Genomic DNA, 27,811 nt, shown 5'->3' on the forward strand with positions numbered 1-27,811 from the left:
AACTCCGGTACTTAAAAATCTCCATAGGCGACGCTTTGAAATTTTTTACAGGTTACCAATTTAGAGTTACAGAGGAGGTCTAGTGCTAGAATTGTTGCACACGCTCTAACGCACGCGTTCGTACATGTGCGTTTGCTTCTGAGCGCGAGCTACCGGGGACAGGGACGTTTACATTTTTTTTTCATTATTTTTATTTTTTTTACTTTTAAAAAAAATAATAATAATTGGATCACTTTTATTCCTATTACAAGGGATGTAAACATCCCTTGTAATAGGAATGGTGTGTGACAGGTCCTCTTTATGGAGAGATGCGGGGTAAATAAAACCCTACATCTCTCCTCCAGGCTGGAAAGCATGAGATCATGAAAAATAAATCACCGATCTCATGCTTACTAGCCGCAATTGCAGCTTTGTTTACTTCTGGGTACTTCCCAGGGGCCTCCGACGGTCATAGAAATGACTCGTGACCATCTGGTCACCGGAAATCTCTATGATCCTCATGCAACGCTGGCCGATTCATTCTCTGGGCCCCCGATGGCACGGGAGAACCCGGAGAAGCACCGGATGGCGGCAGGAGGGGGGTGTCCTCTCCCGCTGCCTATAAGAATGATCAAGCGTCAGAACTGCCGCTATTATCATTCTTATCATGCATAGAATCGCCAGCAAAAGAGAAGGATATCTGAATGATGCCTCTAGTGGCAGGCATCATTCAGATATCCCCCCACAAAGCCCAGGACGTCATATGACATCCACCCAGGATGGGAGATTCCATCTGTGGACGTCATATGACTATGGCTGGGTATTGAAATGGTTAAAATAGTCTGCTATCACTCAGCTCAGCAATAAAAAAAAGCCACATCAAGCACTCGTGATATGCTAGTAGTTTTTTTTATGTTAAGATTTTTTTTATTTATTTAGGAATTTTGTTAAATAACAAGCTAAATGGAGAAAGATCCACATACAAGGGTAACAAACTCTCTTGAAACATGATAGATCACAGTACATAACATGCTCAATGAGTCTATGAGAAAGAACAGTCAAAAAGGGCTATATAGGAATTCAGGTCAACATTGCCCTTCTGGTAACCAGGGGCCATATTCTCAGAAGAGTTACGACGGAGTATCTCAGGAAACTCCGTCGTATCTCTCTTTTTTGACCCGCGTATCTATGCGAGTGATTCCTAGAATCATTTTCGCATAGATACGCTGAAGATCCGACACGTGTAAGTCACTTACACTGTCGGATCTTAAATGTAATTCGCCGCCGGCCGCTAGGTGGCGTTTACGTTCAGGTCTCATTTGTTTATGCAAATGAGCCTGATACACCGATTCCCGAACAAAATTGCGTCGCGTAACCGTCGCTTACGTCGTTTGCGTAAGCGTAAGGTTACCCCTGCTATATGAGGGGTAACCTTACGACAGTCCCACGTATGCCATGTTAAGTATGGCGTCGGGTCCGCGTCGTCTTTTCCCGTCGGGTACGTCGTTTTCCTAAGTCGTTCTTGAATACGACTTTACGTCAATGACGCACACGTCGGCGTCATTGACGTTTTCCGTCGCGAACTGGAGCATGCGCACTGGTCTATTTTAAGCCCGGCGCATGCGCAGTTCGAACGGTACGGGGGCGCGCTTAATTTAAATACAAGCCGCCCCCTTGGAATTACGCGGGGATACTCCGGGCCTTTTACACTACGCCGCCGCAAACTACGGAGCAAGTGCTTGAGGAATACGGCACTTGCTCTAGTAAGTTGCGGCGGCGTAGTGTAAATAGCTTACGCGATGCCGCCGCAGAAACTACAAGAATATGGCCCCATGTCTGTTAGTATGCAGAGGGCAGATACTGTTGACTTAGATAACACCAGTGGAGAAACAATATAAAAAAGAAAGAAACATAAAAAAAGAGATATAAGGGAAGGATTGAGGGAATGGTTAGAGAAATTGGGCCAGGAATATGCGGAAAAAAGGGAGCCATCTAGTGCACAGTGAAATTACAGAGGAGAGTCAGCGCATGTTTTAAATCAGGTGCTTCAAATGCCGACACAGTATTCAATTTTTCCAATGTTTTGTGCAATCTTGCCTTAGGTGTTTCAGTAATCTTACTTCTTTGATTTTATTCAATAAGTCATGCAAATTAGGGGAAGTTGTCAGTTTCCATTTAGTGGTTATCAGGAAGTGTGTGTCTGTTAGAATATGGGAAATCAATTTTTTTTAAAAAACACTTTCTACACTTCAAATAGGAAGACCCAATAGATGTGTCAGAAGGTCTAAAGTGATAAAAGTTTTCGCTAGTTTTGAAGAGCAAGTGTTCCCCCGAGAATGATGTGGTGCCAGAGCAGGACCACCAGATATGGTATAATTAGCCCCACTGCTAAGTGGGCCATGTTGCTGACTGTGGGATTTATGAGATACAATAAATATGAAGTACAGTATAATACCAATACATTAAGATGATATGTACAATAGACAGGACATTAACCAAATCTTCAAGGGAAGTTCGTGCCCCACAACCTTTTCCTATTAGACATATAAGGATGTTCAAGAAATGTATTGTTTTGAATATATCAATCATCCTCCCTGCAGATCTTTTCCTAGGGCGTGAGCTGATTGAATTAAAAGTATTTAGTAAAAAACTGGGCAAAGTGTTGGATTTGGAACATACAGTGGGGCAAAAAAGTATTTAGTCTGCCACCAATTGTGCAAGTTATGGCACTTAAAAGATGAGAGAGGCCTGTAATTGTCTTCATAGGTATACCTCAACTATGAGAGACAAAATGTGGAAACAAATCCAGACATAGGTTTACAATCACTTTAAGCAAGGCAATCTGAATTTTTTAAAGATCTTTAAAGGGACCTTAATCGGGAGTGTTTCAAATAAATAAAGATATTTAGGAATGATAGACATCCTAAGTGTTGCAATTCATTGCAGTAGAAATAGAGGGTGCGATGTCTATGTGTGTGCTACAGCATAAGGGGGAGTTTTATTTATAGAGAGACTAAGGCCTCGTACACACGATAGGTTAACCAGAGGACAACGGTCTGATGGACCGTTTTCATCGGTCCAAACCGATCGTGTGTAGGCCCCATAGGTTATTTAACCTTAGGTTAAAAAAAAGCCAACTTGCTTTAAAATTAACCTATGGAATCCTAACCGATGGGAAAAAAAACGATCGTTAGTAGGCACGTCCATCGGTTAAAAATCCACGCATGCTCAGAATCAAGTCGACGCATTCTTGGAAGCATTGAACTTCATTTTTTTCAGCACGTCGTTGTGTTTTACATCACCGCGTTCTGACACAATCGTTTTTTTAACTGATGGTGTGTAGGCACGACGGACCATCAGTCAGCTTCATAGGTTAACCTATGACAACGGTCCTTCAGACCGTTGTCCTCTGGTTAACCTATCGTGTGTACGTGGCCTAATAAGTAGGTATGATGTGTACACCTAGGTACTAAATGGAATCTGCCTTTCAGCTGTAGTTAACATTTAATTCCAGCTGACCGAAGTGGGGAGCTCTAACATTGATAGGAAGTGCTTCAGTTTTGGTGGTGTTCATTTTGGATTCCCACAAGGAGCCATATTCCTCTAAAATTTTATGAAGATTTGGTAGATATACGGGTGGGTTTGTATTGTATTAGAAGGATAGCATCAGCGTATAACTCTGTTTTGTATGATAACTCTGGAGATATCCAGATAGTGATGAATATTAAAGACTAGTGGTTCTGTACCAAGCACACAAAGCCCTCACTGGACAAAGCACAATCTTCGCAGGCACCATTTAAGATCAGGAATGTTAAAGATAAGGAGTGCAGGAGTTTGACTGCCACCATGGGGGTGTCATAGAGCATTCAAATGGCCTAGAAGAAAGGAAACCTAATACAGGTAGGGTATCTTGTTCCCATGCTGTCCCCTTGTATACCCATATGTGTGCAAGGGGTCCCTTCAAGTTAATATACCAGTAAGTATTTTAACTTGTGAAGATAGAAAGTTAAAATACTTACTAGTGTTTGTTGGAGATCATTCTTTGAGTGAGACATGCCTTTGCGTCACTTGAGTACCATCCCCATTCCTTCCATCTCAGCATGGTAAGAGAGGTCTTGTTGTCTAATTGGATGCTGTTCTGCTTGTCTGCCTGTCAAAAAAAGGGGCATCACGGCCAGTCTTTGGAGGCTAGAAAACAAGCTTGTGCACCTCAAATAAGTATAAACTGGATGTACAGATTTATAGGGTGTTGTATTGTATTTCTGCATGTTGCAGAACAAGAAAATGAAGGACCTGTAAAGTATAAAGTCGTTTTTATGTGAAAAGTTATAATATCTGCTGGGTTTTGTTGCTGATCATTCTTTGAGTGGGTCATGGATAAATATCATGCATTGCTCTAACTGTGACATAGCAATGCATGGGACAAGCCTAAAAGAAAAAGTGCACTCCCAAGAAGCATAGCCACCTTGATCCAGTGGCCTCCAATGTTTGTCTACATCCTGTTTCAAAAGCCTTCTGTATGCTGGTCATGTCTGCGCAGTAGCATCTTATAGTCTTCTATGAAGCCATCTCTGTCTCTTGCCATTGGGCTACAGCCGCACAGAAGTCTAAGGAGCTATGCGGGGGTGCAGTCAGAAGACTTTATGAACAAAATATGAAAAGATACCAGAAGCTGCCACCACTGGGTGTAGGCATGCATTAAGTTAAGACAGTAGAGCATAAGGGATCAGAGCACTTTGTTTTAATGGGAAGAGGCATGTCTTTGCATTGTTAAGTCTTTACACATGTATGAAATGTCTTCAGCTGTTTGAAATGCACAAAATGCTGTTGTAGTAAAGGAGTTCAGAGCTTGTTATCTATATGATACATTACATGGGCAGCTTAGTGCAGCCCATCAGACACAAAACTGCCATCGTTTCCCCCAATTTACTAACACTGTATTAGATGTTGTTGAATAAAACCTCTTTAATCTAATATAAGTAAGCTGGTATAATTTGCTAATACAAATAATACACATATGTACCTAAAATATATGATTCTATGATGTCATAGTCTGTATTATAATTGTATTTACTGGATGCCTTTGTGTGGTAGATATTGATGAATGTACCCAGGGCACTCACGGATGTGGAGACGAGTTCCTCTGCATAAACACACCAGGGAATTACACCTGCATATGTAGTAATGGGATTCCTGGAACTGCCGCTAACTGCCTGGGTGAGTTGTTTCACAGAAGTTTGACACTGGGAAAGCGAAGTGAGCACAGGGATAGTGGTTAACCAAAGAAGTCTTACAGTGGAGCCAAGGAATCCCTGCATAGTTAATAAGCTTTTCATATGTCTCCTGCTGCTGTTTGGGAATAATCTTCTGAAATCTCCATAATCATGATTGTTTCTTAAGTCTCTTCATTTTCCACTTCTTTTCATTTGGCGTAATTGACATCCAGTGTTAGAGATTTAAGTGATTAACTATATAAATTGTTCTCAGTTCTCTTTTTCTTCATATTGTATTATGCTATTCATTTACGCCTTTAAAATTTTGATTTACTGTGAAGTGTGTTATCTAATCCTTTTTATGGCCATGATTACTCTTCCTATCATTTAGAACGTAAAGGCATTATTTCAGTAGAAACTGAGGGGCAGATCCTCAAAGAAATTACGCCGGCGTATCTCTTGATATGCCGCGTAATTTCAAATTTTGCGCGTCGTATCTTTGTTTTGGTATCCATAAAACAAGATACGACGGCATCTGAGTTAGATCCGACAGGCGTACGCCTTAGTACGCCGTCGGATCTTAAATGCAATTTTTCGGCGGCCGCTAGGTGGCGTTTCCGTTGTATTCCGCGTTGAGTATGCAAATTAACTATTTCCGACAATCCACGAACGTACGAGTGGCCGTCGCATTTTTTTACGTTGTTTCCGTTCGGCTTTTTCTGGCGTATAGTTAAAGCTGCTATATGGTGGCGTACTCAATGTTAAGTATGGCCATCGTTCCCACGTATAATTTTGAAAATTGTATGTTGTTTGTGTAAGTCGTCCGTGAATGGGGCTGGACGCCATTTACGTTCACGTTGAAAACAATGACGTCCTTGCGACGTCATTTGGAGCAATGCACCCTGGGAGTTTTTACGGACGGCGCATGCGCAGTTCGTTCAGCGCAGGGACGCGCTTCATTTAAATGAGACACGCCCCCTACCCGCCGAATTTGAGTTCCGCGCCCTTACGCCACGAGAGATACACTACGCCGCCGTAACTTACGGCGCAAATTCGTTGAGGATTCAAACCAAATCAAAGTAAGTTACATCGGCGTAGCGTATCTTACATACGCTGCGCCCGTCGCAGATGTATGTGGATCTGCCCCTCAGTATTTTACTACTATTCGTCTATTTCTTTAATCTACTTTTAAAGTTTTTTTTTTTTTTTTTAAGCTTAATGCTTTTTGAGTATATATAAATGCAGCCAATGTGTTATTAATTATGTATGTGTTTTTACTTATTTCCAGTAACATACACATTGTAACCAAACAGCTCATGGACATAGATTGTGATGCTAAAATGTATAGTGGTTACAGCTGCACTTGAAATAGAGGTAGTATGATAGTACTTGTTAAAAGTACAGCCTTGTATAACGATTAGCACATCCCAAACAAAGTGCCTGTTTAAAACCATTTAATGGGCTCTGTTAAAAGCAAACAATAATGCTGAGATACAGCGCAGTCTGAACATGCACTGTCACGATTGTGATTCAATGAATTGAACTTTTATACAGTCATTATGTTGGGGATGAGCGGTTCATTTTTCACGAAAACATGGTTATAGGGTTGGAGCTCATGTCACCTGCATATGTAAGAACAGGGATGGACTGGCCATTGGGACTACAGGGAGTTTCCCGGTGGGCCGATGGCTCAGTGGGCCGGCTTCAGTGACAGTGGACCGCCACCCCCCTCCGCTCCTCTGTCTCTCCCTTCCAGCAGCGCTCACCTGGGGGGGGAACAAAGAAGCAGTGGGAGGACTAGAGGAGCAGGGATGTCGACAGAGGAGCATAGGGGAGGGGTCAGACAGCTGACTCAACACCTATGGCCTGGGAGTTTCTCCCTTCTGCCTAATCTTGTCCCATAAGGGGGTGGCACCGAACTGATTCTTTGCCCCGGGTGAAATAATGTCTAGCTTCCCCACTGGTACTGCCTATGAGAGTACCAGTACCAGCCGTTCTACTCTAATAAAGTAGAACAGCTAGTGGCTAGTGAAGAGGGAGAGGGGGCTTGGGTGGCCAGGGGGGGGGGGGGTGCGGGAGTTGTCCGGCCGCCATGGGAGAGACCTGTCAAAGTGGGCCAGTCTGGATGAAGTCCAGGGCCAAATTTCTGTCCCAGTCCAGCCCTGTGTAGGAACCAATACAACATGAAGGGGTGAGCTGAGCAATTAAATATGCATGTTAAAATTACAGATCTTTCTTGCAAATAACGTCAAGCTGTTTTCACTTTCAATACCCCATCACAGGTAAGGGAAATAAATACAGTAAAACCTTGGTTTGCGAGTAACGCGCAATGGGGGCTGGTGCTCAATTTTTTGGGGGAAGTGGTCCAAGGCCCCCACCCAGCCAGCCAGCCAACCACCCCCCACCCCCGGTGCTAGATCGATCACCGCTTACCCCCACAGTCGCTCAATCGAACCATCCAGGTCACGGCTTCCCCCCTGCGTCTCTTCCTGAGTCCCGGCGATCACTTCTCCTCCTGGCCAATCAGGACTTAGGTATTAAGAGGAGAAACAGGAAGATATTAGTGAATATTAATTAGCTAATGTCACACAACTGGGTGGGCTCGGGGCGCAGTGCCCGGCGCCCAAAGCCCACCCTTATTGAAGCCAATTAGAGCCTCAGGTTCTAATCATGTGCTTAAAAAAAAAAAAAAAAAAACATTGAAATCCATGCATCAGGCGCCCTGTGATCCTTCTTCTTTTCAAAGGCAAAGTGCAGGTTAATTTGGTTTATTTTTGCAGTACACTTTATACTATATTTTGTTTTGCCGTAATCATTTTTTTATGAATAAATAGTTGTGCAACAAAATAATCGGAGTTTCCAATATTTCTTATGGGGAAATTGTCTTTGATATACAAGTGCTTTGGATTACAGTCATGTTTCTGGAAATAATATAATTATACTTGCAATCCAAGGTATTTACTGTAATTAACAAAAAAAAAAAGGGATTTTTGCTTGCACATGGTTGGATGATTTTGCAATTAACACTTCTTATAAACCTTATTCACTACACTAAGTAAAGCGTCACATTGCAGAATAAACCTACACGCTACAAAGAGAACATTCATTTTGCTAAGTGAATAGTCTGTATTCCTTTGGTAAATACTTGCAACACACAGATTGGACTAAAGCTCTTGTCAGTACCTCTGCAAAGCCTAGTCGTAGTGGAGCTATGACATAAATGTGCTGGAGTCACAATGCTGTAAAGCTCTGACCCATTCCCACTAAGCCCTGCATTTTTTTACTGAGGTGCCATGACATATATCCAGGGCAAGTGTGTGAAGCGGTTACTAAGGACATGAGGTATTACCAGTTCATATATTTTCATTCCAACTCCTACATGTGTCAAAGTATACCTTATTTTGCGCTATGATTACCTTCTTAAAATGTCACAGCATCTATCATAAATAAAAAAAGGGTTTGATGTGCACTTTAGGGAGGTATGTGGAGCTATGCAAATCCTTATTTTTATGCCCAAATTTCTAAGTGCATATCCAGAATTGCCAGAATATAGTGCCCAGATACAGCCTAAAATTTAAAGCCTCATTATTAGCAGAAAATAATAAAATATATTGCTCCATGATGTATTTGCTGTATAATATGACATATGACTCTGAGATTTTAGAAGTTATTACAACCCACTTAATTGTTCTTACCTGCTCTGTCCAAGACATTATTTACTTTCCACTTCTTAGTCTTTTTTTATATCCTTTGGGGCAGATCCTCAAAGAAATTAGTATCTCTTGATACGCCGCGTAATTTCGAATTTTGCGCGTCGTATCTTTGTTTTGGTATCCACAAAACAAGATACGACGGCATCTGTGTTAGATCCGACAGGCGTACGTCTTCGTACGCCGTCGGATCTTAGATGCAATTTTTCGGTGTCCGCTAGGTGGCGTTCCCGACGTAATCCGCGTTGAATATGCAAATTTGCTATTTCCGACGATCCATGAACGGACGACAGGCCGTCGCATTTTTTTACGTCCTTTTCTGTTCGGCTTTTTTCAGCGTATAGTTAAAGCTGCTATATGGTGGCGTACTCAATGTTAGGTATGGCCGTCGTTCCCGCGTCTAATTTTGAAAATTTTACGTTGTTTGCGTAAGTCGTCCGTGAATGGGGCTGGACGCCATTTACGTTCACGTTGAAAACAATGACGTCCTTGCGACGTCATTTGGAGCAATGCACCCTGGGAGTTTTTACGGACGGCGCATGCACAGTTCGCTCGGCGCGGGGACGTGCTTCATTTAAATGAAACACGCCCCCTACCCGTCCAATTTGAATTCCGCCGCGAGAGATACACTACGCCGCCGTAACTTACGGTGCGAATTCGTTGAGGACTCAAACCAAAGCCAAGTAAGTTACAGCGGCGTAGCGTATCTTACATCTGCACCGGGCGCAGCGGATGTATGTGGATCTGCCCCTTTATCTGTAATGCGGAAATAGGAGCATCAGTTGCTACATACAATCGGTATTAAACCCAAAACCAAGATATTTTTTACATTGCAGTTTACCAATTCTTAGATGTGGTGGCTGCATTCATTTTTTTTTTAAATAAAATGTGATCTAGGGCACCAAAACGTGCCCTCATCCCTCAAACAGCATGTACAAAATATCAAAGCATTCGTCCTGGGACTTTAAAGGAAGCGCATCATGCATAAAAGTACTGTATGGTAAATACACATAACTACAGATTACAGGCATGATAAAATCCAGTTGAAAAATACATATCACTAATTTATAGTATATATATATATAAAATGAAGCCATTAAACAGTTCTTTTGCCTCGTACACACAACCAGTTTTCCCGTCAGGAAAACTACCATGACAGCTTTTGGCCAGGAAAACTGTCTGTGTGTATGCTCCATGGCAGTTTTCCTGACAGGAAAACCGCCGGGAATCCCGGAAGGAAAAATGAGAACATGTTCTCGTTTTTTCCCTGGCAGTTTTCCTATAAGAAGCACTGCGGTGGAGCATACACACGGCCAGGTTTCCCAGCCAAAGCTCTCATGGCAGTTTTCCTGCCAGGAAAACCGGCCGTGTGTACAAGGGGAAAAAGCTACCGAGCAGGTTCTCGGTTTTCCCCGCCTTTTTACCGCAGGAAAACCGATTGTGTGTACAAGGCATTATATTCCACAAATAGATACATAGTTGGCAATTTGCATTTAAAAACCCAACATGTTTCGTGACTCTCTGTTCGCTTCTTCAGGAGTTGATGCAAAATACATGTCTAGGAAATAAATATCAGCATATAAGTTTTTGGACATATTGGTAGTATGGCATAATCAGCCAAGTTGTTCTCCGGGGGGCGTCACATGGTCCTGCTACTTACAAATGAGCTCCAAGTAAACATGGTAAACATGCTTTTCTTTTTTAAGGCTTTTTCCCTTTATCTGTTGATCCGGCCAATAAGTCTGTTATTCTTTTAGCAGACCAAGCTGTCCAGCAAAAGTGGCAGTTAGAGGGTTGACTATGGCAGGGGTGTTAGTGGTCACTTTTATTTATTTATGTAAAATATTTATCCGAAAAGGAAAAAAAAAATATTGCTGTAACTATCGGTACTTTATATGTGTTAGCTGGAGTTCCTAAATGATCTGTGTTACAATATTGGATTGAGAGGTGTTTAGATACCCAATGCTTACCCTCTTTAACAAAGGGTATCACCACCATTCATTTACACTAATTTGCATTGTAATCTTATTTTTGTTAGTGGCAGTAAAGTGCCCATAAAACTGCCTCTCATGCCTCCCAGTGTGAAAGCCTGAGTGCTTTCACACTGGGGTAGGGCGCTTGTAAGACAGGAAAAAAAGGATGGCAAATAGCATCTTTGGGGTGGTGTAGGAGTGCTGTATACAGTGCTCCTACACTGCCCCTGCCAATTGAAATGAATGGGTAGCGCTTCTGAGACGCCTGAAAAGCGATTTGAAAGTTCTGCAACACGGGTGCTTTTAACCCCTTGTTAACCCCTTTTTGGGGGTTAAAAGTGTCTAGTGTCTAGTGTCCGAAAAGCACCGATGAAAAGATGGTAAAGCACAGCTAAAACTAGTGGCACTTTACCGCTAATGGATCCACCCAAAAGGGGTATAAGTGGTATTACACATGATTTACATATAATAGTGTTTTTTAGAGGATTAAACTGCATTTTATTTAACTTAATTTGTTAGCTGAAGTTCTGCTTTAATTGGTTAGTAAAGTCCTTCTACATGTTCTATTCCTTCTAACACTACCCTCTCCACAGATTGACACTGCTGCTGTCCAAAGGTGTCTCTGTTGCTCCTCCATCCAGAGTGGAGACACCCTAAGGCTGGACGTGCGTAAGTCAGGGGTCTCAACCCGGCGGTCCTCCAGCTGTTGCGAAACTACAAGACCCAATGTGACCTTACAAGGCTGACCATTACAAGCATGACTTCCTTAGGCAAAGGCATGATGGGACTTGTAGTTCCGCAGAAGCTGGAGGACTGCCAGTTTGAAACCCCTGGTGTAAGTGGTCAGATCACCAGGTTAAAATAAAGGAAACAAGCAAAAAAAATAAGAAAATGAATGCAGCCACCACATTTAAGGATTGGCATGCTGCAATATCATTACATTTCAGTTTTGGGTTGAATCCTGCATTAAAATTTACATTATGATGATAGGGGGCAACACTATTGAGGGCACATTATTGTAATCTGACCCTGCCTTACATATCGCTTCAGCATAGGAAGGCATCCACTGACCCTCATGTCATGCAAGCAGTGTTCTGGCAGGGCCGTCTTAATACCATCATTGGCCCCTGGGCAACGTAATGATCTGGGGCCCCTACAATGATGCCAGTGCAGGTAAACAGACATCAAGTAGGTAGGAGGCAGACTGCCTCCCCTGTGTATCTATTACTTTTAGTGCCATCATGGGGCCCCCAATTTCGGGGCAGCGTGGACTCAAGGACCAGCTGCTTTGGGGGAAAAACAAGGGCCCCCCATGCAGCTGGGGCCCCTGGGCAGTGCCCAGGTGTGACCTCTCATTAAGACAGCCTTGACAGCTGGGTGTCTGATTGGAAACCAAAACAAAGTGACAAATGACGGAAAGGACGAAAAAAATTATAATATAACAAGATTTTATAACATATGCAGGTTATATCCTCCTGAATACGTTTACGCAAACAGTAAGCCTGTATTGTAATGTAATGGGAGATGGTTTATTGGTTTAATGTAGTTCAATTTTAGATGACTGTCATGCCAACTGGCTTGTAATATATATATCTCTTACATGCTTACATGGGTATATATTGTAAGAGATTAGAATAATGGTTCTTTTTTTGCTAATGTTTGAATATTACATTATTTTCAGAGTTGACCACACCTACCAGCACTTTTTTTACAACCGTATACAACTCCTCGGGTAGCGGCTATATACAGGATTGCCCTGCATTCTATGAGGACTACTGTCACAATGGGGGCATGTGCATCTACTTACCAGCAGTAGAAGAATATGGATGCATGTAAGTCAATAGAATTAGATCTGTAATTCACAGGTAACCAGGTGTATCTGATTGGACATTTTATTGTGTATATTTCCAGTATCTAATCCTTGTTTATAACATATTTTCATTCTTTTTGTTAAATTGTTCACATTTACAGGTCATGCATTAACACGAGGCACTCTGTATCTTCTAGTTAACCTATTAAACCCTGGCTACAACAAACAGTTTTGGATGGCGTGGGGAAGAATTGGAGAGATCTCTTCTCCCTTTCGGTCTTCGTTATAGTGTACTATACTATAATGTACATTTAGGAAACAATTATATTTCTTTATTGCTGTCTGTGTCTCTGTTAGAGATATTTTCCCTAATTTCCTGTTTCAATGACATGGCAGAAAGTGAGAGGAAGTCCCCCCATTGGGGAAATGAATGTAAGATGACCATATCCATATAAAGAATCTAAATGGACAATACCACTCGCTGCCATAGAGATCTTTACACTGGATTGGAAGTTTAGATGTTTTGTGTAAACTCATCATTCGTTTATTTAATTAGGCTGGAGTGGATTGTATATGACAGTCAGGATTTTATATTAATGTCATACACATTTAAGTTTCCAACACACAATAGGTTTATACTTAAATGCTATTTCTTTTTAAATCCAGTAGGTGGCGATGTTGTCCCATTAAAAAGGTCTGAGAAAGGAAAGCAAAAATAGCAATTTGATTTTGTAGTTCACTGTGAACATTACCCCAAATAAGGCCGGTGTCAATACACTAGGGCTCTACACAGTAGATAAGCTTGTACACACAGAAAATATAAGCATGGTGATGCACTAATTGTTTAAAAGTATATTTAAAGCCTGTTTTTAAAACCATCTGATTGAGTGAATTATTCTAGGGAGGCCCTGGCAGTTATAAATATACCTGACAGGTTCTAATCCTTTTTCACACTATATGCAACAAGAAAAAGTAATATTTTTAGGTTCACTTTGAATAATTTGGCCTTTGGATCTTCTGACCTCCATATCATGTCTATACCTTAAAGTGGATGTAACTCTTAGTTGGGGTAGGCGGTACACTTTGGTGGGGGTGGGTCAGCCACGCCCTGTGACCTTTGATCTCTGGGAACCCGCCTTCTGACTTTTGACCTCTGAGGGAAGGTCCCTGTTCCAATTCCTGAGTCCTAGCCATATTATTCAATGGGAAACCCTAACCCTAACCCTAACCCTAACCACCTCACATATAAAGTGAAGTATGAAGTGAACAGCCTCATGTGATACACAGAAATTTAACCAATCCTCCTACATAGGTTTCACTTGTTTATCTCAGTCTTCTCCTCTCTACACCCCTTTAAAAGGGCATAAACGTGTTTCTGCATCGTAATCTGTCAGGAGCACAGAGGAGGGGGTGGAGAGTTGCAATAACAGTGTAGCTGATTGGAGAAAAGACACACACACCCCTCCACACAGCAGGAGACTGTGTTCTTAATAGACAAGCTCCTTTCTGAGCCCCCCCCTCCTCCCGACACAAATGTATGTCCTGTGTCAGTAAAACTTCTGAGAAGCGAGTCATGCTGATAACAGAGGAATGAAGCATCAGAGAGAAATGACACCTAAGGCTTTAGAGAGAGAAAAGTAAACACCACAGATAGATGTGCTTTTCAGATTTCATGAAGTGGAACTAAAGCAAAGCAAGTCCCTGGAGCATTTGTGCAAGTATATACAGAATTGTATTGCAGACTTGCCTCCTAGTTTGGCCTGTTGCAGCTATGCACTCTCCTTCTTTGTCACTCTCAGCCTTTTTTCTGGACCTGGTATCTTCTTTCTCAGACCGTTTGACAGCCACTGATAATGTAAGTCTTACATATGTGCACTGAAATGACACTGTACCAGCACCTGACTTTATCCTCGGCATTATACAGGTGCCGAGAGTATACACTATACTGCTAATGTGATGCAGCCATACATTTATAAAAAAAAACCTTTCTAGGAGGAAGGAAGAGAAGTCTTTGTTTGCAGAAAAGACATACAACATCTCTTCTACCAAAAAAAAAAAAAAAAAAGCAATTTTTTTTATTTTATTTTAAATTTAACATTTTTGTTCTGCTTTATATAGTAGCTGGTGGAAATTGCTAGTTGTGTTGACTTAATGTTGACTTTCTTTCATAGTAGGATATGGTGAATTTTACCACACTGGCCACCACACCACCATTCTACAATGGGGTTGATTTACTAAAACTAAAAAGTGCAACATCTGGTGGAGCTCTGCATAGAAACCAATCACCTTCCAGGTTTCTTTTGTCAAAGCACAATTAAACGTGGCATGTCTATGACGGCATCATGCACGACCTGCCGATTGCAAATGTCTTTTTCCGCTTATGCGAGCTATCAGCTCAGCCTGCTGGTATATCCTTGTTATACATTGGATTGTTGGTATTTGAAGTATCATGGACTTAAAGCGGTCCTCCACCCTAAAGTGGAGTCCCGCTGATCGGAACCCTCCCCCCCTCCGGTGTCACATTTGACACCTTTCAGGGGGGAGGGGGGTGCAGACACCTGTCTAAAGACAGGTATTTGCACCCACTTCCGGCCACACGATACGGGCGAAAGACGGGCATTCCGTCACATCCCGTCTGTCGCCCGTTGTGTGCTGGGAACACTCGGCTCCCAGCACACAGCGTGTGAGCCAATCGGCGGGCGCAGCGCGACTCGCGCATGCGCCGTAGGGAACCGGGCAGTGAAGCCGCAGCGCTTCACTTCCTGGTTCCCTCAGCGTGGATGGCGGGGGGAGCAGCAGAGTGACGAGCGATCGCTCGTGCTCTGCTGCGATCGGCGCTGGACTCCAGGACAGGTAAGTGTCCTAATATTAAAAGTCAGCAGCTGCAGTATTTGTAGCTGCTGACTTTTAATATTTTGTTCCCATGGCACATCCGCTTTAAATAAATGGTGAGAATATAAAACAAGCTTCACTATGGCAGTTTATTGTCTACCCTTCGGTATCACACTACAACCCGCTGCTGAGTGGCTGAGAATTGTCTCCCTACTAGATGCTGGTCCATAAGCTTTATCAGATGCGAGTTTGACCATTATACTTTGTGATCCAACCTTTCTGGTAAGAGGCGTCTGAAAACTGTTGCTATCTGGTGTTGGATTCCACTCTTTTCCATTGCACAATTGCACTTTTTGGATTATCTTAATGAGATTCATCTGCACGTGAATGTTTTTTTTTTTTACACTTGATGAACTTTGTTTCTATGAATTTTCGTGTGCTTATGGGCCCATTACAAATCCACTATTTATTGCATGTTTGCGCTTTATTTTAGGTTATTTTATTTAAGCTGTCTTTGCATATTTGTACTTATTTTATTAGCGATTCTTTTTTGTATTTATGTATGTTATGAGCTGGTATCACAGTTATATAATTGATGCTTGCTGTTCAGTTGCTGGTGACCTGGTGCAGATTTTTTAACACTTTTTTTTGTTGTTAATTAAACAACCTAACGTTAGAAGCTGATTGGCTACCATGTACAACCGCACCAGATTTCGCACTCTCCGGTTTTAGTTAAATCAACCCCACAGTTTTTTTCTGTTTTTGGGTATATGTTTTTGCTATCAGTTACTAAAAGATATATTCACCTTTAAGCCTCATGCACACTGATTGTCTGGCATTTTGCCCTGGTGTATGAGATCCTGGCATTTTTGTTGGCAAAGGCAAAAGGCACAGGTGCACTGTCCCCAGGGGAGGGCTGGCAGCCTTGGGCCTGGGGGGCAAGTCCAGTTGAGTGGCCTATAGAGCGTGAAAAAGTGATGGATCGAGGAAAACAGTCTAAGATTTTTCATGATCACAAGAGTCCGCACAGAGCCTCCCCTTACATAAGAGTCCGCACAGAGGCTCCCCTTACATCAAAGTCCGCACAGAGGCTCCCCTTACATCAAAGTCCGCACAGAGCCCCCGTATATCAGAGTCCGCACAGAGGCTCCGCTTACATCAGAGTCCGCACAGAGGCTCCCCTTACATCAAAGTCCGCACAGAGCCCCCTTACATCAGAGTCCACACAAAGGGCCCCCTTACATTAGAGTCCGCAAAGAGGCCCCCCTTACATCAGAGTCCGCACAGAGGCCCCCCTTACATCAGAGTCCGCACAGAGCCTCCCCTTACATCAGAGTCCGCACAGAGCCCCCCCTTATATCAGAGTCCGCACAGAGGCCCCCCTTACATCAGAGTCCGCACAGAGCCTCCCCTTACCTCAGAGTCCGCACAGAGCCTCCCCTTACATCCGAGTCCGCACAGACCCCATATACATCAGAGTCTGCACTTCCTGTCCAGTGCCCACACATGCCCGGGGAGTCTGGGCAGGGCAGACTCAGAAGGAGGAGGAGCAGATGAGATTTATCTCTCCTCGTGTCTGTGCAGAGAGAGAAGGGGATGTGCGCTGAGGCTGAGCTATGTGTGAGACGAGACATAGCTCAGCTCTGCAGCCATCTACCTTGGAGCTGACACAGGCACGGCTGCACAGTGGGAGATGAGCAGCGGTCGTGACCTGTGTTAACAGAGTTACAGCAAGCATATTCCTGCTCTGCAAAAACAGCATTTGGTAGTGGCGACCGGAGGCTGTGCATAGTGTCACCAGCCCGGGGGGAGATTTTCACCCTGCCCCCCATGCCAGCCCTCCCCTGACTGTCCCGCCTTGTCCAGCTGCAGCAGCTTTCAGCCTCTAGAGCACAGGTGTCAAACACACGGCCCGGGGGCCGAATCTGGCCCTCCAGGCCATTTCATGTGGCCCTTGCACCTCTCCTGCAACTACAGGAGAGCTCCATCCCTCCTCTGGTCATCCTCCAGACCCTTACTTTCTGCTTTCAAGCAATGTGTCCAGCACTGTGATGTAAGGGGGAGTGGGGGACTCAACTTCTGGTGGTGGGGTGACTCTTAACATCTAATGTAAGGGGAGGGGATGCGCTGGACATCTAATCTTACAGATACAACTGGCCCTTTTGAGAACAATCATAATGCTGATGCCGCCCACGATGAAATTGAGTTTGACACCCCTGCTCTAGAGTGTTCCAGGCTGCTGGCAGTGGAGCTGGGTGGTACGCATGCGCCTTCTGCCCTCACCAAAATGCTGGGACCTCATTTACTGGGGCTTAGTGTCCAGTGTACATGAGGTCTTGTATGTAGTATCCTGATTCTGTCCCTGCCTTCCCCTCTGCAGCACCTTTGTAAATAAAACAATGAGAAGTAGTTTACACTGCATAGCCTGCAGGCCTAGAACAGCTTTACTTAAAATAATTTTCTTCCAAGTGTCTGTCTAGTCGTATCTTACATAATATCAGTTAGTAGACACACAGGGACAGTGTTTCAGCTCTCCTAATGCTAGACTACAAATAAGTGCAAGCATTTGGACATACCAGTGGCTGTCCAGGGTAAAAGAACAGAACTAAAAATGATAACAGCTGCACTCGGAATGCCTGAGACCTGACACACTGCCGCAGCCACAGGCAAGCTAGGCAGAGTCCTCTACAGCACCATTTAAACAAATTAAATATATTAGCAATACTTTTCGTTGCTGTTTGAGATGTTTGAAATGAGTGTAAGCACATTGTGCTGTTTTAAAAACAACATTTTCTCCGTGTGAATATCATAATATGTTAATTCACATTTCAGCTGTGTGAACGGGTATTTGGGAGAACAATGCCAGTTTGATGACCTGAAGTGGTGGGAGCCACGATCAACGCAGATGAGGATTCGTAGTGTTACCATCGCTGTATCTTTGGTTGTCCTCTTCCTGACTCTGGGTCTTGGGTCCTTTGTAATATACCATTACAGGTGACTGCAATATTCATGTAATATAAGTTAAAGATCATTTCAGAGTGTGATTATTTATAAAAAATACAAATACACTAACTTTTCTGGCAAGTTGATTTAGTAGAGCAATGCAAAGTGTAATGACTCATGAAACTATTCGATTTTGCTTTCCTGCAAACGGGAACTATATCATTTAACCACTTCAATACCACGCTTTTATACCACCTCAATACCAGGCCTATTCTGGCACTTCTCTCCTACATGTATAAATCATCATTCTTTTGCTCGAAAATTACTCAGAACTTCCAAACATTCTATATGTTTTTTTACTGTCATTGCAACTTTTTTTCTTGCACAGTATTTGCGCAATAATTTTTTAAACGCCTTTTTTTTGGAAAAAAAATGGTTTCATGAATTAAAAAATAACAAAAAAGTAAAGTTAGCCCAATTTTTTTTGTAAAATATGAAAGATGATGTTACGCCGTGTAAATAGATACCTAACATGTCACGCTTTAAAATTGCGCACACTCATGGAATGGCGCCAAACTTCGGTACTTAAAAATGTTCATAGGCGACAGGTTACCAGTTTAGAGTTACAGAGGAGGTCTAGTGCTAGAATTGTTGCACACGCTCTAAGGCATCCGGTGATACCTCACATATGTGGTTTGAACAGCGTTTACATACGTGGGCAGGACTTACGCGTGCGTTCGCTTCTGGGAGCGAGCTACGGGGGACAGGGGCGTTTAAAAAAATATATATATATTATTTATTTTTTTATTTTACTTTTTTTTTATTTATTTTTTCACACTTTCTTTATTATTTTACTTTTTTTGATCACTTTTATTCCTATTACAGGGAATGTAAACATCCCTTGTAATAGGAATGGTGTGTGACAGGTCCTCTTCATAGAAAGATGCGGGGTCAATAAGACCCCACATCTCTCCTCCAGGCATGAGATTCTTGAAAAAATTTACCGATCTCATGCTTACTAGCCGCAATCGCGGCTTTGTTTACTTCTGGGAACCCGGCGTGACGTCAGCACATCGCGCCCGGGCCTTTAACGGTCATAGAGATGACTGGTGACCATTATCTGAACGATTCCACATCACTCGCTATTAATATTGTGCGGGTCACTGGCACATTTGTCTTTTTTATCATCATTTATCCACTCTTATTACTCTCCGCATTACTCAGTTAATGTTGGGTGGTATTTGATCTTATTCAGAGTGGAACACGTTTTACACAGGAACCAGTGGAGCACATTTTCCTGACAACTTATTCACATTATGGAAATCGTTATTGGTATTTAGTTTTAATTAGATCCTGTTGCAAGTGCCATTACACCCCCCCTTTTCATTAATTGCTTCAAGTGTGTGAACACTATTAGTCGTGGCAGCTGCATTATTAGTTTGATTTTCTTATTTTGTGCCCTTGTTTAGGTTGGTTTTGCGCATTAGTTCCCCCCCGTTTTTATAATGTTCTAGGCATGCACACACACATACACACGGTATAGTGAGGGAAATGCTGAGGCTGCCATTACTGACGTATTTCTTAAAAAATGCAATTAGCTAGAGTTTTCTCTCTCCAGCTTCAGCTCATTCACTGATCAAAAAAGGGGGTGCAACTAGTGAAGTCAGAGTGAAGTTGAAACTCAAAACGTATATGCTTGTATTGAATCAGTGGCCTAGAAAGAATTGAAGTCAACAGTCAATAGCCTATTTTATGTCAATGTGATATCTAAGATACACTACGCCGCCGCAACTTATTTTTTTTTTCCGAATCCTGAACGAATTCGCTCCGTAAGTTACGGCGGCTTAGTGTATCTCTGGCGGCGTAAGGGAGCGGAATTCAAATGGATGTAATGGGGGCGTGTTTTATGTAAATACGTTGTGAACCGACGTAAACAACGTTTTTTTTTAACTGCGCATGCGCCGTCCGTGGGGGTATCCCAGTGCGCATGCTCCAAATTAAACCGGAACCAGCCAATGCTTACGACGGGGACGTCATTCTACGCAAATCCCTATTCGCAAACGACTTACGGAAACAACGTAAAAAATTCAAAATTGGACGCGGGAACGACGGCCATACTTAACATTGAGTACGCCACATATAGCAGCTTTAACTATACGCCGGAAAAAGCCGAACGAAAATGATGTAAAAAAATGCGCCGGCCGGACGTACGTTCGTGGATCGCCGTAAATAGCTAATTTGCATACTCAATGCGGAAATCGACGGAAACACCACCTAGCGGCCGCCGAAATATTGCACCTTAAGATCCGATGGCGTACTAAGACGTACGCCTGTCGGATCCCTCTGAGATGCCGCCGTATCTTGTTTTGTAGATACAAAACAAAGATACGGCGCAGGAATTTTACAATTACACCGGCGTATCAATAGATACGCCGGCATAATCCTTTTGTGGATCTGCCCCAATATTTGGAAGAAGCACCTTTGGCAGCCATTACAGGTTTGCATCCCTCCCAAAATTTTGAGATAGGAATGAGGGACACGTACTAGCAACGCTCCCTTAAAGGAGAATTAACAAAAAAAAAGGTTAATTAAATCCACAAGAGCTTTTTTTACCACGACTATTCCTTTATATTGGCTTTAAAAATGTACAAATGCAGCAATTTAGAAATTGGATGAAAGGTTTAACACTGGGAAACACTTTTTGAAAGATACAAAAGTGCATTTTATATACAACTATATGGATCAGACCAAAATGAGGGACAAATGAGAATGAGGAGGAAAGTGGGACAGAGGGACATTGCTCCAAATCAGGAACAGTCCCGCGATATCAGGGACAGTTGGGAGCTATGGGTTTGGATGTGGATGGGTGTTTATCAGCTTTGCACATCTGGACACTGAAATGTTCTCCCGTTTCTCTTTGCAAAATTGATTTAACCCTTTCATGTAGCAGGGGGTTTGTGACTGAATAGTCACAAACTCTTTATTGGGTTGAAACTTAGACTTGGACATTCCAGGACATTAACAATGTTGTTTAACACATTCTTGTGTAGTTTTGACGTTATGCTTGAAGTCATTGTCTTGTTTGAAGACAGATCTTCACTCTAGATTTAAGGTTCTTGCAGTCTACATGCTTTCTTTTAGGATTCCCCTATATTCAGCCGCATTCATTCTCCCCTATACCCTTTCATGACTTCCACAGCATGCTGCAGAGAAGCATCCTGCCAACATACCTCGTGGTGGGGATAGTGTGTTTATGATGATGTGCTGTGTTTGGCTTATACCAAACAGGTGGGATGGACAAACAGCTTCATTTGGTCACATTAGACCAGTGTTTCTCAACTCCAGTCCTCAAGGCGCCCCAACGGATCATGTTTTCAGGATTTCCCTCAGATGAAATGACTGTGGTAATTACTAAGGCAGTGAAACTGATCAAATTACCTGTGCAAAATAATGGAAAGCCTGAAAACATGGCCTGTGCTGGGGCGCCTTGAGAACTGGATTTGAGAAACACTGCATTAGACCATAGAACCCTTTTACAGCAGAATTCAAAGTCTCCCAGATGCAATTTGGCAAACAGTTGGTAAGATGCCATGAAAGTGTTAGTTAACAGTGGATTTTTCTGCCACTCTTACATGAAGCCATAGGTCTCCTGGTGGCTGCCCTCACTAGTCTTCTTCTTGGTAACTCAGACAGCTGTGCCATATTATTTCCTTTTCTTAATGATGATTAAAGTGCACTTCAAGGTTTTCCAAGTCCATTCAGTGACTTAGAAATTGTTCTGTATCTGTCCCCTGACTTGTGCTTTTCAGTTTCAGTTTTCAAATTGCTTGGAGTGTCTTCATAGTGTAGATTATGCTATGATACTTAGCCACCAGAAGTTGGACCTTTCAGATTCACACATATTTATACTATAATAAAGTAAAAGGCATAAACGTGTAAAGATTGTGCAAGTCTGTGAACAGGAAGCAATGGTGACATACATTATAGATATACAGCCATGCAAAATGCACTGGCGCTATGCCTGGCCGGTGCAGTAGGGGCTGCTGGCGCTTTATGGCCAGCCCATGTAAAGTTGGCTGCTGACTTTCTGATAGCTGGGGCTGTGCCCAGCCAGCGACTGCACAGTAGGGGGCTGCTAGAGCTTTGCCTGGCTGGCACATGCACAGTAGTATGCTTCAAAGTCTCAGAAAGACAACAGCCCCTACTGCACATACACAGGCCAGACAGCGCCAGTGGACCCTATTGTGCATGCACCAGCCAGGTAGTTTCAGCAGTTCTTCTGCTACGTTTCACATGCAAGGCACCAGCTGGCAGGAGGGTGCATGTCAGAGTGGCACCATAGAGACACTGAAAACAAAGGAGACACCCTATTTGCAGAAACTAAACTGAGGAAACTTTCATAGGCTGGTAATGCTGTATAGACTGCACAGAACTGTGAACAGGAAGCAATGGTGATGTAAGGTATCGATATAAAGCATATAAAGCAAAAATCAGGTGTTTGTTCAGAGCAGAAATGTAATACAGTATATCACAGCACAGCAATTCCAGAAGCAGAGATAATTCTAAAAACAACAGTTCTTATAGTCCAACTAGCAAATTCAATTTACAGAAAGCCCACAGCATGCACAATTGTAGAAAGATTTCCTTCTAAAGAGTGAGAACAGGCACATTAGAATGAGGCTGGGTTCACATTGGTACAACATACGCTCCGACTTTGGGAGCACATGTCGCATGACGTGTATAAATCAATGGTTCCTTATGAGAGCCATCTTAACTGGTCTGACACAAGTCAGTCCGACTTTGAAAAAGATTTGTGCACTACTTTGGTCTGACTTTGGTCCTACTTCACCCCATTAAATATCATTGAAGTCGGATCAAAGTCGGATCATCATCTTAACTGATCGGACTTTGGCATGCAACTTGTGCGCTAAGGCTCTTGAAGGGGAACCCCACGCCAAAATAAAAAAAAAACAGCGTAGAGTTTCCCCCAATTCCAAACCAGGCCCTTTGGGTCTGGTATGAATCTTTAACGGGAACCCCCACGCCCCCAAAAAAACTGCATGTGCCCCCCCCCCAAAATGCATACCAGACCCTTATCCGAGCATGCAGCACGGCAGGTCAGGAAAGGAGGGGGAACGAGCAAGTGCTCCTCCTGAACCATACCAGGCTACATGTTGTCAACATAGAGGGGTGGGTGTTTTGGGGTAGGGGGGCTCTAGTCCCAATGCTGAAGAACCAGAGGAAGAATCAGAGGGAGAAGACATCAGCGCAGCTAGAAGAACCAGAGGATGAAGACATTACCAGTAGGAGAAGAAATAGGAGGGAGTTGAGACGCTGGAGCTGCTTTAATAAAGGACTTTGTCAAAAACCTGTGTACTGGTTTTTAATCCTTTTTGACTTTTTTGGGTGAATGGGTAGGGGTACAATGTACCCCATACTCATTCACATAGGGTGGGGGGCCAGGATCTGGGGGCTCCCTTGTTAAAGGAGGCTTCCAGATTTTGATAAGCCCTCCGCCCACAGAACCCGACAGCCACTGCTCAGGGTTGTCAGGAAGAGGCCCTTGTCCCCATCAGCGCAGAGCTCCCCCTGCCCCAAAGAGGGCACGTTATGGCCTGGTATGGTCCAGGAGGGGGACACTTGCGCCTTTCCTGACCTGCTGGACTGCGTCTCTGGATAGGGGTCTGGTATGGACTTTGGGGGGACCCCACATAGTTTTTTTGTTATTATGGGGTGGGTTTTCCCTTAGGATCCATACCAGATTTAAAGGGCCAAATCCTCAGAAACGGAGCGTAACTTAACTTTTCAGAGTTAAGTTACACTGCCGCAATTCTCCGAAGTTAGGTGCCGATCCTCAAAGCACTTACCTGGAAAATTGCGGCAGTGCAACTTAACTCCGTCCGTCGCAAGGCGTTCCTAATTCAAATGGGCGATTTCCATTTAAATTAGGCGCGCTCCCGCGCCGGACATACTGCGCATGCGTGTGACGTCATTTTTCCCGACGGGCAGCGCGCGAAATTACGTTACGTCGGGCTTTGTGGATTGCAACGGGACAATAAAGTTGCGTCGGGTAAAAAAAAAGTTACGCGCCGGGGAAAAAATATCAAAATTTAAAAAAAATCGCGGCGATCGAAAAAAAGGTCTGTTTTTACAAGGTGTTACTAGTTTACACTCTGTAAAAGCAGAACTAATTTTACATATGCAAAACGTAACTTACGCAGAAAACACAAAGCTAAAAAGCTTTGTGGATCTGCCTAAGTACTCATTTGCATACGCAAAGCCGCATTTCGACTCGAAATGCCCCCAGCGGCGGATGCGGTACTGCATCTTAAGATCTGACAGTGTAAGTGTCTTACAGATGTCAGATCTTCTGCCTATCTTTGGAAAAATCCTTTTGAGGATCAGATCCAAAGATAGGCACAGGGATACGCAGGCTGAACAGCAGTTCCGCCTGCGTATCTCCTTTGAGGATTTGGCCCAAAGAGCCTGGTATTGTCGGGGTCAAAGTCGGATCCTGTTCATTGATGTCGGATGGAAGTCGGACATAAAGTCGCAGGGCAAAGTCAGATCCAAAGTCGTATGACTGTTGTGTCGTACCAGTATGAACCCGGCCTAATGTTCAAAAACAGGAGGGGGAGGGGTGTAGGTGTTTTTCAAAGTGATTTCTCAATATAATATAGCATGGAGATTTGGATGAATGTGTGAGTATGCTTTGATTAAAAATTATGTTTTCAGTTTTTGATGCTCAAATACAGTTTAATTCTGCTTTAAAGATCTCAATAAGAATTTTACGCACACAACTACAGTATATACATATGTAGCGCTGGTCTCCCAATGATTCGGGCGCTATTGTAAATTTAGGGGTGTCTGAGCCCATAGTTAGGCTCAGACTTTGCTAATTCTATGTAAATTGGCCGCTGTTCTGGTTGTGGTTGTGCTCGGTAGAAATTTTCCCCTGTTGCCTGTAGGTGTCGTTAACACCTCAGGCCCATGTTGGAACTTGGGAAAACCATGGTGTGTTGAGTGACCCTTCTCAGCAGCAGCTCAGTGGGAGTGGTGCCCCACTGTGCATGCTGGGAAGGGATACTTAAGGAGCAGACGCTGTTTTTCGGGGTCCTTTGCCTCATGGCTCTCCTGGCGCGAGGTGCGTGTGTATGATTTTCGGCCCCAGGACCACGTTGGTCCGAGGCTGTGCTCCTGTCGTGTAGGCCCGGCTATGCTGGCTGGGGCCTATGGCTCTGGAATGAATTCTAAGCTGTCCGTCCAAGTGGGGGAAGCTTTTTAATGAAGGAAACCGGGGGAGGACCTGCCCTGGAGGAGAGACCAAGCAAGGCAAGCTGATGTCTCGGGAAAGGCCTGGTGACCTCGTTAACTAAAGGGATCCAATACACAATTTCTCTTACGGTCCGCCAGATCGGCTTAAGGGCTCTTTTGCTGTAAGACAGGAAGTGACTGAAGGGAATGAAATCTTGTGGCAGAGGACTATCCATCCATCCCTGACTATCCATCTTGTGCTCTCAGACGGTCTGTGGCAGAGACTGTTTCTATACTGTCCGTGCATCATTCCGGCTGCTAGGCCATGTGAGAGGAGTCTATCCGGGTGAGCAATACCTACTCAGGAGTGAATGGCGAACATTGTAACTTTGAATACTTTTTGTGCATTCTGTACCACATACCTGAACCTTCCCCTTCTCTCTATACTCTCTACTTCCTTCAAAAGTTTGTTGCATCAAAAATAAAGCCTGACAGTTGAAGGTTTTACATCTTGTGTGGACATTGCAATTTTCTACAGACTTTCTCCCCTGTACAACGAACTTAGAGGTAACGTGCAAAACCTAAATCTAAACCAGCAGCTCCTTCGGGGGTAGTGCTACACATACATCTATACTACAGTATAATGAAATATAATGAAAATAAGTAAATAAAATTAAGCCAAACCCAATTTCTTTCTATTTAATGTGGTGATAATCGTACATGTGCTGTACCTTTGGGAAAAGATGGCGCTTGCTGCAAGCCCTTAAAATGACATATTTCTAATTATGCACTTGACCTCGACAATATTAGTTTCCACTACTTCTCCTCTTTTTCTCTTGTTTCTGAAAATGGCTTTATGGCACTGAGCATCCAGTTCTGAGAGCAAATGGCCAGATTCCTGCTGAGAGCTGGCATGTTTTGATTGAATTCTGAAAATATAACATCATGGTAATCCCTGTTTTCCTCCAAAAAGAGACTGCCATCTGTTCCTGATTTAACTATCCCATTAGTTATCTCAGCTATCTTGACTTGGATGTCTATGTTTGCTGCGGCTCTGCTTAAAGTTTAACTGAGCCATGAAAACATTACATCTATGTCACATGTGAAGACATCTGGTGAGAAGGCTCACACGCTACTGCACCAGAATACCCATCCAGTCTGACATGTTGGTTTACTCGATGACATAATAAATGTAGCTTTGCTAAAAAACATATGTGCTAAACAGAGGAATAGGCCAGATTGAATCAAAGACCTTATTAACAAACTGCATCTTTTTTAGATTCCTACTGATAACGTGAAATACCTGTGTAGGTTTTTTATTCTTGAATGGGAAATTATTATTTTATTACTAGTCAGATTTTATATTGTTATTTTTCCTACTTTGGCAAATGGAAGCATATGCATTATATTATGCTGCTGCTATTAGAATTTTTGAGCATAAAGGCATGCATAATGGGAATCACTACCCTTCAGTAGAATCCAGGCTGCCATATAACTTGTAGCTGTTTGGTGCTTTTCCATTGTGATAATCCTCCACTCAAAAGCCCACCCCACCTTCTGTCCAACAATTGGTGGTGGTTTAAGGGTGGCGTAACCTTGTTCAGTTCCACCACTTCACCTCCAGAAGATTTGCCCTCCTTCCTGACCACCATTTTTTGTGATACAGCACTGCGTTACTTTATCTGACAATTGCGCGGTCATGCGACACTGTACTTAAACAAAATGTATATCCTTTTCCCCCACAAATAGAGCTTTTTTTTGGTGGTATTTGATCACTTCTGCGTTTTTATTTTTTGCACTAGAAACAAAGAACAACTGACAATTTTGAAAAATAAATAAATACATGTTTACTTTCTGCTCTAACATATGTAGCACCCTGGTGTTTAGGCAGGGTTGCTCCTAAATTTACCTGGCAGGTATAGCTAGCTTGGCTAATTAGTGAGGATCAGCTGATTTCACTCTAATGCCTCGTACACATGACCGGTTTTCCCACCAGGAAAACTGCCATGACAGCTTTTGGCCGGGAAAACCGGCTGTGTGTACGTGCCATAGCAGTTTTCCCGACAGGAAAACCGCCGGGAATCCCGGCAGGAATAA

The 27,811-nt window shown here is 43.2% G+C and overlaps 1 protein-coding gene across 2 annotated transcripts in view; it reads left to right on the forward strand.

Annotated features, from left to right (window-relative positions):
- Positions 1–27,811, forward strand: part of EGF (epidermal growth factor) — a 207,314-nt gene that overhangs the window by 169,382 nt on the left and 10,121 nt on the right. The window contains exons 23-25 of one of the 2 annotated variants that reach the window (XM_040329238.1): positions 5,074–5,196; positions 12,557–12,707; positions 18,350–18,511. In XM_040329238.1, the coding sequence (XP_040185172.1) occupies positions 5,074–5,196; positions 12,557–12,707; positions 18,350–18,511 (436 nt within the window). Of the gene's footprint in view, positions 1–5,073; positions 5,197–12,556; positions 12,708–18,349; positions 18,512–27,811 lie in introns of those variants that run through there. The other variant, XR_005744232.1, reaches the window with a different exon arrangement.

This window comes from Rana temporaria, chromosome 1 (genome assembly GCF_905171775.1).
Source record: "Rana temporaria chromosome 1, aRanTem1.1, whole genome shotgun sequence".
NCBI classification, from domain to species: Eukaryota; Metazoa; Chordata; class Amphibia; order Anura; family Ranidae; genus Rana; species Rana temporaria.